The sequence below is a fragment of the Tachypleus tridentatus genome, chromosome 9, assembly GCF_004210375.1.
Source record: "Tachypleus tridentatus isolate NWPU-2018 chromosome 9, ASM421037v1, whole genome shotgun sequence".
In the NCBI taxonomy this organism is placed as follows: Eukaryota; Metazoa; Arthropoda; class Merostomata; order Xiphosura; family Limulidae; genus Tachypleus; species Tachypleus tridentatus.
This window is the reverse complement of record NC_134833.1, coordinates 43654795-43667163: the sequence shown is the minus strand read 5'-3', so window position 1 is coordinate 43667163 and position 12369 is coordinate 43654795. Positions and strand designations below refer to the sequence as shown.

The following is a 12369-nucleotide window of genomic DNA, read 5'->3' as shown; positions in this document are numbered from 1 at the left end:
AACAAGCCTGAAATACAGGTGCACATCAATTTGTTACCTGAGATGCATATAGAAGTCAGGAGCAATTTTGTGATAGAGAAGCATACCATTCATTTCGTCAAGATCCTGACCGAACAGTCAACCATAGGGTGGTGTTTGTGATAGTATATTGTGTGTATCTTCACAAAATTTAACAAGCATTTATTAAATTTTACAACTCTTTCATACACAAAAAAAATAATTTTTTTTAATAAATTATTTTTACTAAAGGTTTATCCATGAATATATGAAAATCAGAGTGTTGACTACTTTGAGTGCTAAGTGGTTTTTATTTTAAGATTAAATTTTATATGGACTTGGTCAGTTCAGCTGACCTAATAACCACCTTGGAGAAGATATTAAATAAATCTAAATTAACTATTTTTTTCTTTCTAGAATGACTAGAAGTTATAACAGGAAACTACATTTGTTTATCCCAAAGAACTTAAGACTTATAACAGTATATATCTATTTACATTTAATTTTATTATTTTATTTTCTTCTCACTTGCAACGAAAAGTAACATTATCCAACTTTTAGTTTTTGTATATTTCCTCACTATTCAAATTCTCAAAACAAATTGTAGCCAATGACCTGCATACACAATCCTTAACCTAATTCAAAATCCTTTGGTAAATATTATTTGGCTTGGGAGCTTCAGCATTCTTTAAACTCATAATTTTCATATATTAGCATCCCTCTGTTTGTCCTTGACAGCCCTACTCTTACTCTAACATTGTGCTTACCCTTTTCCCAGTGACTCCACTGTAATTCTGAAATATAATTCTGTAATGCTTATAACCAAGTTTTGAAATCTCTGATGGCATATCACAAATCAACCATTGTGTAGCATTAGCTGAACAACAAACAAAGCTTACCTTTAGTGTGTATGAAAAATTCTTGCTATTAATTTTTACATTTTTATCAACCTTTTTTCTTTTTTTAATTTCCTGATTTCCCATTTGAACAATTCTGTTTTGTAATTCTACAAATCTCATGTCATTCAGTCAGTTTAAACTTGTAATATTTATAATGCTTTTCTTTACTTTTATCTTTCATACCCTTTATGAGATGACCTAATTTTTATTTGCTGATACTAATTTTTTGTCTGTAAGAAACATTTCTATCTTGAATATTTAACAATTCATATCCAAGTTTTTTCTTGTTAGATCAGTATCTTTAACTAATTCAGCTACCCAATTTACATCTCTAGTTTATTTTGAGCATAATCTGAAGGTTGAAATCTGGCAACACTGCTAAGCCTAACATTAGAGTTGAATGTATTACACAATTTTATTACTGTGTTATCTTCTTGCTAAAGTAATTAGGATTATCTTTACGACATGAAGTAACAAATAAATAGCCTTAATATTATATTTAACTAATAATAACATTTATTTTACGTGTTTTATAAGTTACCAATAATTGAAAAAACTTAAACTGTAGTTAAGGTTGTATTACACTTGATAGGCCAAACTGTAGATTAAATGTTATTGAACTGAAAATAGATGTAACACCATATCCTTTATTAACTAATATTTATGCCATTAATCATTAATATCAGTACCACAGCTATAGTGAAAAATGCATTTTTAGTTTCATGCAACTAAATGCTAATATGAATAGTTTACTGTAAGAAACAGTCATGCAAAATAAATTATCCTTCTTGGTTATCTAATACTTATAAAAGAAATTTTATTTCCATCTAATATTTGATGCTTTATTATCCTATAACCAATTACTAGTAGGAGTAATTATCTAAACTTTAAAGAAAAAAGAAAAGGCTTGATGGGCTAGTATTAAATCAAACTTTATACTTGACCATACCCATTGTAATAAAACTTAAAAAATGTCCTGTTATAACTAAAATAAATATAATTTTAAAACTATTCAAATCATACTTTTCTTCAGGAAAATGCTATAACCTACAACTACAGTTTTTTTATTTGTGCTAGAGTTCAAATCTTCTATCTGTGATTTTCAACTAAAGTTTACTTGTATAAAATCAGGTGCTGTTGCTGTTTTATATGTAACTGTATTTGTACCAATGTAGTGTTAAATATTTTCTATGAAGATAAAATGCATATTCTTCCTTTTCTTTATGTTGTGGTGGTATTTGGTAATCTGGCAGTAAGTTTTAATCTGTGGACTAACAGTTTCAGAATTGGAAATTACCAAAACTTGTATACCTATGAAAGTGCAGAACCTTTGACTTCAGTAATATGTGCAAAGATTATTGATTTTGTTACACCACACATTCTTATAAACACTCAAATTATCAGAATTTCTTAGAAGGTTTTGGCAAAAATTCCCCACTGTCTCTGAATATTAACTATGTATATGTTAGTATAAATGTGACAGACAAGAACTGAATTTTGTAGCAATTGGCAAGTTATAAAAGTGCTGCAAGTACTGGTAAATTTTTAACTTTCAGTGTATTGATAAAACACACAAGACATTAACAATGAATGAAGCTGACCCCATTTGCATATAAACTAAGGGAAAAATGAAATTAGTTGGTTACTTAAAGAACTTCCTACATCCAACCATACCACAATGAAAAAAAAAAAAAACAAGGATGTAGCAAATATAATATTCTGTACAAAAGCATATTTATGATTGTAACTTCACATTTCCTAATCATAGTATTGTCTTTAATACATTTTTCCAGCATATCAATCCTTTTGTGTGTATTGATTACTTAGTTATTAATTTCAGTTATTCTCTAGACATTCACATTTTATTTAAATAGTTTTAAGGTTATTATTCAAATTTAGTTACAATGTATTTAATGATCTTTTCAATTACAGCTTATTTCCTCAGTGCATTTTCATAAACAATTTAATGTAGACATTTATTGATGAAAACTATATTTCATGAAATTCATCTCTGTTTTTTTAGCTATTTGACAATTTAACAGATATTGAATGATATTTCAAATGCTAGGAAGATGTTACATAGATTTCCCAGACATTATTTTCTCACAGCATTTGACTGAATTTAAGGTTTGTGTATTTTTCATGGTGTCTGACTGGACTTGTATGTGATTGGTGTTGAACAGCATGTATTTATTATGCTGTGAACAGGGCTTTTATGCAAATAATGTTAGACTGTGTGTATTTTTAATGGAACCTAACATAAAATAACGTTTTGGGACAACTTGGGAGTTCTTGGTTCATCTTAACTGTTCCACTCTCTTAAACTAAATTAGTTACATTTAAAAAACAGTACAAAAAAACCCTTAAAGCCAGCCCTGATCATCACTATGACAAGATTGATATTCAGTAGTGTGTATTTTTTCTCATAGCATTTGGAATTTATTGCTGTTAAGTTCAATGTCTTTAAAGAGTCAGCCTTTCATCTTTCCACTCTTGCAAGCAAATGTATCAAAGATGCAGATACTTCACTGTGTTTTGTTTTGGAATGTTCAGTAATCACTCATGGAATAGTCTGTTCATCTAAAATGAAAGTTCTTAAAACCAATAACATATGAAAAGTTTGGACCAGTTAACCAGGTTCTTTAGAAATGTTTTTATTTAAAAGATGTAAGAAGTTAAATTTCAACTGATATATATTTTTAAACAACTTAACAAATTTTTTCATAATAGTTAAATACATCTAAAGAAATTAGAATTTCCATCTAACCACCTGTTCTATGAAATGTGGTTTGATAAGTAACAATTTAGTAACATAATACTTTGAATATTTCATATGTATGTTAAATCAATTTACAGTTTCACTGTGAGGATGGAAAATATAGTACCTTGGGTGCCATCTGGTTTCAAACTCCAGAAGCTAGTGTAAAGAGCCTCTTTCATGATCCACCAGGTTAGAATCTTTTTTTTTTTAATATAATATACATAGAAAATGTATTAGTATCTATGTATGTAACCAAAAACTCATTTTCCATCTGTTGAATAGCACTACAAACAAAAATCCATAAAAAAATTCACAATTTGGTTATTCAAGATTCAGATAATTAGAAAAGTATCTCTTATATGCAACAAACATTTTTCTTTAGCAGAACACTATTTTAATTAAAAAAAGAATGTTTTTCATTGGGACTGTACATGAAGGTTTATTTATATCTTTATTAATATAATTTTGTAAACGTAGAACTGAGAAACTGGAGTTCTTAGAATGATTTTTTAAAAAATAAATAGGACCACTTTTAATGAATAAATCATTACTTTTTATATCAAGAAATATTATGAAAAGTTTGAGCTCTATACATTGAATTATTTTGATGCATGCATTGCATATGATTAAAGAGCACAATCCTAACACTTTTCCTACACAGTACTTCCTAGAAAAAACACCTTTTTTAAAAAAACGTTCACTTTTTCAATATTTTCTTTTTTTTCAGTAGGTATGAATATTATGATTAGTAATTACAAGCCCAAACAGGCACCCATAGGGCAGGATTTCTGCTAATCTTGTTAGTGTAGGCTAATTTGAGTTGAAGTTTGTTTTCAAAGATCCACTAACGGCACATAAAAAGTATTGTAATGTTACGTTATTTAACCATGTGTTTGATTACCAGGTTTTACTTATACTACGTAAGAAAAATAAAGTATATTAAAGAAGAATAGGAAATTTTCATGACACATATTATTGGGTGTCCTCAAGACATGTTACAGTATCTTTAGCAGATATGCAAAAGCCTTTGACAAATTTATCTCACACTTGCATAAGATTTTAGGCTTTGAGAGCTGCAGCAGTGTTTGAAATATACTTAAGAAAATATGTAAACCTTTTAATTATGCATTTTAAAACATAAATATTGAAACCTAGGTTTCAGTGCTGTTCAAGTGATGTTATAATGATTCACAATATTGCCTGTCAATTTATGTGAAATGAAAGCATTTCAAAATTAAATAAATTTATTGATGAATAATGCAACTATAGAAGTGATGAATACCAACATATTTAACCAGTGATTCGGAATATTCAGTAAATTCCTATGGTAACCGCAAAAGAATAATTACAAATAATAATGTGAATGTTGAATAAAAGTTTAAGCATTATTTGTAAGGGCAGTGTAAAGACTCAAAGGAGGGGAGAGGGCTGTAAGAAGCAGAAAATTAACTTGGATATGTACCAGAATTCATTATTTAAGCCAGAGAGATATTGTTTGATAATTGTAATCTTTAGTCACAAACTCATATGGCTTATACATAAATATCATCAATAGGGTTTTATATGTATTAGTTTGATTGTGTGTGCAAACAGCAGAAGTGCAGGGAGATGATAAATGACTAGCTCTGTAGGAAATCTTTAAGTGTTCATGGATATGTACAGTTAAATGGCATTTGGCTTTATCATTGTGGGTAACATTTCAGCTACCACATGTATATGAGAAAATGATCCTTGAACAAAGTGAGCCAGAATTCAGTATTTTAAATGGAAAGAAATATTTTATTTGATATGTTCATTTGAAGACAATTATCAGTTGAATTGGTTTATTGTACTTATGTAACAGTTTAGTGGGTTGCTTTTTTTAAAAGCTTAAGCTTTGTGTATCTAAGTAAGGCATAAATACATGAAGACAATTAAGGACAATAATCTGTTAAGTGTTGCTGAGGATATTGAGTGTCTCATTAAAATCTTGAGTGATGCTTTCAAGAAAAGGTCCATGTAAGACTTTTTTTTTTTTTAATGTGTAAAGTTTTATGTTGGAAATAGTAAGAATAATAAATCCAGTAAGCTCTAATAAGTAAGTGATCAGGTTTTATTTGTAGTAAGGTGAAAACTTGTTGAAGCACATGTGGAGATTTTCTGATGGTATATGGACATAGAAAAAACTGCAAAATATCTGAAAAGGACATAGTAAGGTTGTTTTCAGTTTAAAGTAAAATTTAATTGGGGTGACAAGAATTTAGGTATTCTTAATACTTGATGTATAATCTTTAGAATAATATATTACAAAAGTGTCATTATCATACTTTGTATTGTGGATCATATTTAATTTAACCAGACAGTTGTTAAGCTGAATTTTTCATAGTGACAGAGAGAGGTGTTAGTTAGGGCAAGTCTAAGAGATTATCCCACAACAATGCTTTACTTGGTCAAAGAAGAAATCAATAAAAATGAGTGTTGGTAATAATGAAATGAAGAAGTCATTTGTTAGGAATTTAAACCATTTAATAGCTGCATGTCAGTGTTGAAAATATTATAAAGGTAGATGTTGATAGTTTCATTGAGTGGAATTTTGGTAAAAAAAGTAATGTTATTTCAAAGCTGGTCATAAAGTAATCTTCCTGGGTTTGAAGTGAGATGATCTTATTAACAAAATTGAACGAGTCATTACTATTAAAGTTGGTGGTGGTGGTGGTAAAGAGTTGAAGTAAGAGAACTAGAAATTTAATAGTGTTTCAAGTGGAAAAATATGTTTTCTGACGTGTTGATTTAAAGACAATTCATAGTTGAAATTATGTATAATGTGTATGTAACAATTCAGCAATTTAGTTTTTAAGAATTAGACTACCTAAGTAAGAAAGCATAATTATACAAGGCATTTTTAATCTTTTTAGTTTTGCTAAAGCACTTGAGTCTTCCATTCAAAAACTTATGAACAAGAGAAACTGTCAGAACATGTATAGAGACCAATGTTATATTTTGTTTGAAGAGTTATTATCTTTGAACTGTGTGATGACAAAAAAAATCTCATTTGCATAAAAATTCAAGTCATAAAGAAAAAGTAGAATACAAACTACACTGTGGGAAGAGTAAAATATATCTTAAGTGGAGGTATCTGCAGAAGTTGACTCAGTGGTAGGAATACACATCATCTAACATAATTAGTTTCTTATCATAGGACTCATGTAATAAATAAAAAATGAAGTTAAAAAGTAAGAACATATATTGGTACTGAATGCCACATCATCTTACCTTGAGAAACTACCATTCTTCATATGCAACCATTTCTCATAAAGCTGTTGCTCATAATATTACTACAACCTCTCTGCTAGGGAAATTTTACGTAGCTTCTGTTGTTAGCATTCTAATTCTTGTAATAAGCAATTGATCTCTATGAACAGTACAATAAAACTTAAAATTTCTTTGGTGGGAAAAATTACTTCTGTTAAATAAATATTGAATTTACCCTTCAAATTTAAAAAAGTAGTAGTAAACAACTATAACCGTAACATTTTTTTGATAAATATCAAATGATTGTAAATACCCACAGACTGTCAGACATGTCACAGTGTGATTAGGAAAGAAAACTTTAATGTGGTGTGCACCAAAACCAAAAGACATGGTATAATTACCTATAAATAAATATTAGTAATTTTGTTATATATATAGTTTTAGCTTTATTTATCAATTGGTATTTGGAATAAGTGTATGTTTATTCAAAATTGTATGAGAAATTAGTATTTCAATATGTCTGTTAAAAGATGTAGTTTACTGGAAACTGACCAAAAGTATAAAGTTAACTCATGATAGTTACAGAGTACCAGTTAGTGTTGTAAGTTTTTGTTGTTATTTTATTAATAAAGATTACACACAGTCCAAAAGTTGTCTATTTCTCTTCGGGCAGAAATGTTCCTTAAAAGTAATTTTATTATGTAGGTTATTATTTAATTGCCAATTTATTTGTGGTGTTTGAATATAGCAAACACCATTTTCAGGAAATCCAATTTAATGAGGTTAAAGTTGAGTTATATTTCATTGGTTTTTAAAAGTAACAGGATTTCTTGTTTTCAAATTTTCCCCTTCCTCAAATTAAGAAGAAAAAAATACAGTTTTATCATATTATAATTTGCTTTTGAAAAACTTGTTTATGAAATCAACACTATAATTTAGGAAGCTGGACTCTTACTTCTCTGGGGATCTTCTTTCTCTTTTACTTCATTCTGGCATGCTGGACATATGGACTCAGTATTTCTAGTGGTCTCTTCATCCCAACGCTTCTTGCAGGTGCTGCTTGGGGTAGAATTATGGGCATCTGTGCTGAATGGTTATTTGATAGACAGGTTTGTCAAATATTATACAGTTTTATAAATTGTTCGTCAGGGGTAAGAAGATGTGAACAGTATCAGATATTATAAATATGCTCTAGTCTGTTTAAGTGTGTTGTTTGCTTTTTTTTTTACCTGTTGGAGAATTGATGGATCAAAGTTTTAAGAAGTTGAAATAATGATGGAATGAAAGACTGGCTGAAATTTCATTTCAAATGTGTACTTAGCAGAATTTTTTGTTTATTTTCTTTAGCATCTCAAAATGTAAGGTTTATACTGGAGTACTGCAATGTAAAATATGTAAGCTTTTATAGCTTCAGCAATAATATTGGTGTGTAATATAAGAACATTATTGGGTTGCATGATATATATATATATATATATAATTATCAGCAAGTTTCCAGATATGTACAAATGTGCAAGTTTATCAGAACACCTCATGAATCTCATTTTGAATTTTACAAGTAAAATAGTCATAGATTTACTATGAAAATTATTTTATAATTAGTGCAAAGTAATCTTTCAGAAAAGTATTGTATAATTAGAATACAAAAAATATGTTTAAATTTCTTTGCTAATATTTAGTATGATCACCTTTGGTATCAATATCTTAGTTTCATTACAAAATGAAATTTGTAGGTGAAACTTTGTCTGTTGTCATAATGTGGCTGAAAGCTTTTTTTTTTAGTATATTTCATACTTTTGTCAATCATGAAGTGTAGTAAATTCCAGGTTTTTAGTGTAGGGTTAAATTTTGGACTTTGTGTCAGCTATTCTATTCACAACAGATCTCCTGAGCTTTATTTCTTTGCCACATAAATTTCACATTCCTAGGAAATGTGTTTGTGATCTTTATCTTCTTGAAATATGAAATTCATCTGAGTCAGATTTTCTCCAGATGGTTTAGCATAATGAACTAACATACTGTAGTACTTGATCGTGATCAGTGGCAGCTTATCAGAGGTGGAGAAGTAAGACAGAAATTTTAAATAAATATTTCTTATTTTTCACATTACTACCTATACTGTCTTTGTTTTGGATGTAAAATTCTTGAAAGACTGCAAAACACTTAAGGTTATCAAGGGCTGGTTCAAATTCAGTGATTCTGTGATTGTTTAGCATTTGTAAGATGCAAACAAAAACTATTTTGATTAAATGATATGCAGTGACTAGTTAAACAAAATGTGACAGTTTATCTTTGGAGATTTATAATTTAAACAGTAATTATCCCTTGTCTGGCAAGACAGTGTTACAGATGTAATGTTCTATAAAAAAAAACAAATCTTGAATTCACACATAAATAAATTAAGATGTCTTAAAGTAACTACCTGCTTTACTATTCTCTATTTTTTAGGAAAGAGAGTAAAATATCAATTGCATCTTCTGTAGTATTAACTGTGAGTTACCACTGATGCTGATCTAGATGTCCATCAGTTTTGTGAAGATAACCAATACAGTTTGCAGATATTTCTTCCCAAGCCATCACAGGTACTACTTCCACAACTTCTTATTCGTTCATGGTTAAATGTAAATATGGTTGGAAAAAAACCTTCAAATTTAGATTGATCTTTACAAGACACTTTATATTCCCCTGTTTCAAAGACCAAGATGCATGTTCTTTCACATAAGTTAATCTGTTTGCTTCCTTCTTTTTGCACAGTAAGGGTTTAATGCTGTTACTCTTCCCCAAAGACCACAGTTCTGCAGTGTTCTTGGGACTGCATTTTTCTGACACTTTATTATCAATGTATGACTTATTTCGACATGAGTAATTATTTTCACATTTTTTCAGGTACTTGGTTTTGAGGAAGCTAACATCTGTTCCATTGAGCTTTTTTCTTTTGTCTCCTGATGTTATAAAATTAAGTTTTGTAGTATTCAAATTTGTACATAATAGTGTTTGGTTAACAGCCAAGATCTTTTACACTATTTCTTAAACTAACCAACATCTTGCAAGCGTTTGGCTCTGACTCAGCATGTATATTCTCTCTTATGGAATTTTAATACAATACCACACTGTGTATTAACTGTACTAGAAAATGTTTAAAGAAAAAATCTTTGGTACACCACTCTGCAAAAATGTGAAGACAAGGGAATATTTTTCATTTTTTTTCATTTTATGGGGATAATCCATTCGTATTATTACAAAATGTAAATTTCAATACCATGTTAATGTTTCACTGATCCCTGTTGACAACTGAATCAGCCAGGGTGAGAATATTTATCGTTATTTAGATTTCCCATATACTTGTATCAAGGGCATATCATAATGGTTCTACTTTAATGAAGATACTGGTCAAATTTAGGGTCTGAAATAACTGTCATGATACCTCATACATTGCCTTAACTATATGGAAAGAAGCTAGCAAGGAGCTAGTTTATGGTACTGGTGTATGATGAAATTAGTTATTAGAACTTCACAAATAAACCTTGATAAAAACAATATTTACCACTTTATATTAAGTTTTTTGTCATGTCATGGCCCAAAAAGTTTAGAGAATTATATAAGTAGATCATAGGGTTATACTTGTTTCAAAGGCATACCATAAGGTTCTGCTTGAATGGACATAGTGATCACATTTAGGGTCTGAATAACTCTTAATGTAATCCATACAGTTTCTGAACTATACAGAAAGAAGCTGGTGTAAAGTTAATATAAGGTACCAGTATATACTAGAAGAAAACACTTTAATGGCACTTCACAAATAAACCTCAATAGAAACAATATTTAACACTATATATTTAACGTATCATTCCACAGCCTAAAAGTGTATAGAATTGTCAGTAGAGCAGAGAGTTTGCTTAAAAGCTTTATGTGGTGTTGGTTAGACTCTTCAACAAATTGCTGTAAACTTGAAATGCTCTGCAAAAACTGTCAAGTATACCCTAGATTTTGAGACTGAGATATGTAAATTTGAAAATAGGAAAGGAAGAGGTAGAACACCAAAACTCAGTGATACTTATGTTAAGAATCTTTGTTTGTGCAGCCTTTGGGACAAAAGAAAGACTGCCACTCATCTCAAGTATAAAGTAAATGACCATGTACCAAATGACAGTAAAGTGTCCACATCTATGTTATCAAGAAGACTGAATGAGAATGGAATATTTGGTTGTGTAGCAATTTAAAAAATCAATTTCAATCTCCAAATATTTCAAGAGTCTGAAATTTGCTAAAAATGTAGAAAAACTGGATTGTTCATGATTGGAAAAAGGTGTTATAGATAGTTGAGTTACAAGTTTGAAACATATGGTGAAAACATGTGTTGTACATATAGCAGAAAAAGGTGAAATGTATCTCAATGCATAGCACCTACCATAAAGCATGGAGATAGGAAGTGTTATGGTTTGGGGGTGCTTTTCTGCTGGGACAACAGAAAATATTTGGAAAATATATTGAATAATGGACTAATACAAGTACCATCAAATACCGATCTGTTATTTTATACCTGGTGTTTTGCCTATTATTAGAAAAGGATTGTACTAACAAAAAAGTGACCCCAAACACTCATACAACCTGTACAAAAATTCCTTAGCTAAGAAATAAGGTTCTGAAATCATTCAAATGATACAATGGTCCTCATAGAGTTCTCAACCCACTTGAGCAAATCTGGGATTTCATAGATCAAAAACTTGGCAAATCAAAAGTTACTTTCAAGGAAAATTTATTGGAGTGTATTAGAACCATTTGGAGTAAAATCCCAAAGGACACTCTAGTTAAACATCTTCAACAATGCCTGAAAGACTGTCTGCAGTTATTAAAACAAAAGGGGGACTAACAAAATATGAACTTAAGCAGTTCTGTTGGAGTTTTTGTTTTACTGAGTATGGAGATTAATAAAACTGATGTTTCACCTGTGATTCATCTTCCATTTTTCTTTAAAAGTAGCCTGAAATCTAATTTTTGATGTTGTCATAATTTTTTTGTACAGCACTGTATGTTTATGTGACATATCCCTGCATTTTCAAAACTCAGAATATAAAAATCTCAAATTTTTGTCAATGGTGACTGGTACAGAAACTAAAAACAATTTTGGGTGACAGTATTACATCACTTTGTCTTTGTAGAACTTTTACAAAATCTACTTTACTTAATTATTCATAACTCTATTATGCCTTTGTTTTCTTTAAGTGTTCACTTAATTAACTGTAACATTGAATTTGTAGATAAAGTGAGAAAATCAGTAATTTGCCTATTTTGATCATATTTTGTGACATTTTATATACATTATTTTATTTTGAATGTGGCAACAAATCAGAACTACAGGAACAGTGGGGGTGTTCTAATAAATTTGCACACTATTGTACATGCAGTAATGTCACAGAAAAACTGAAATTCAACTTCAAGCTTACAATTTCAAAGTAATTAAAGTCGTAGGTGATTACATCT

The 12369-nt window shown here is 29.5% G+C and overlaps 1 protein-coding gene across 1 annotated transcript in view; it reads left to right on the top strand.

Annotated features, from left to right (window-relative positions):
- The window catches only part of LOC143225156 (H(+)/Cl(-) exchange transporter 7-like), a 153193-nt gene that overhangs the window by 90707 nt on the left and 50117 nt on the right, over positions 1-12369 (top strand). The window contains 2 exon segments of the mRNA XM_076454097.1: positions 3753-3846; positions 7828-7997. Coding sequence (XP_076310212.1) covers positions 3753-3846; positions 7828-7997 — 264 coding nt within the window.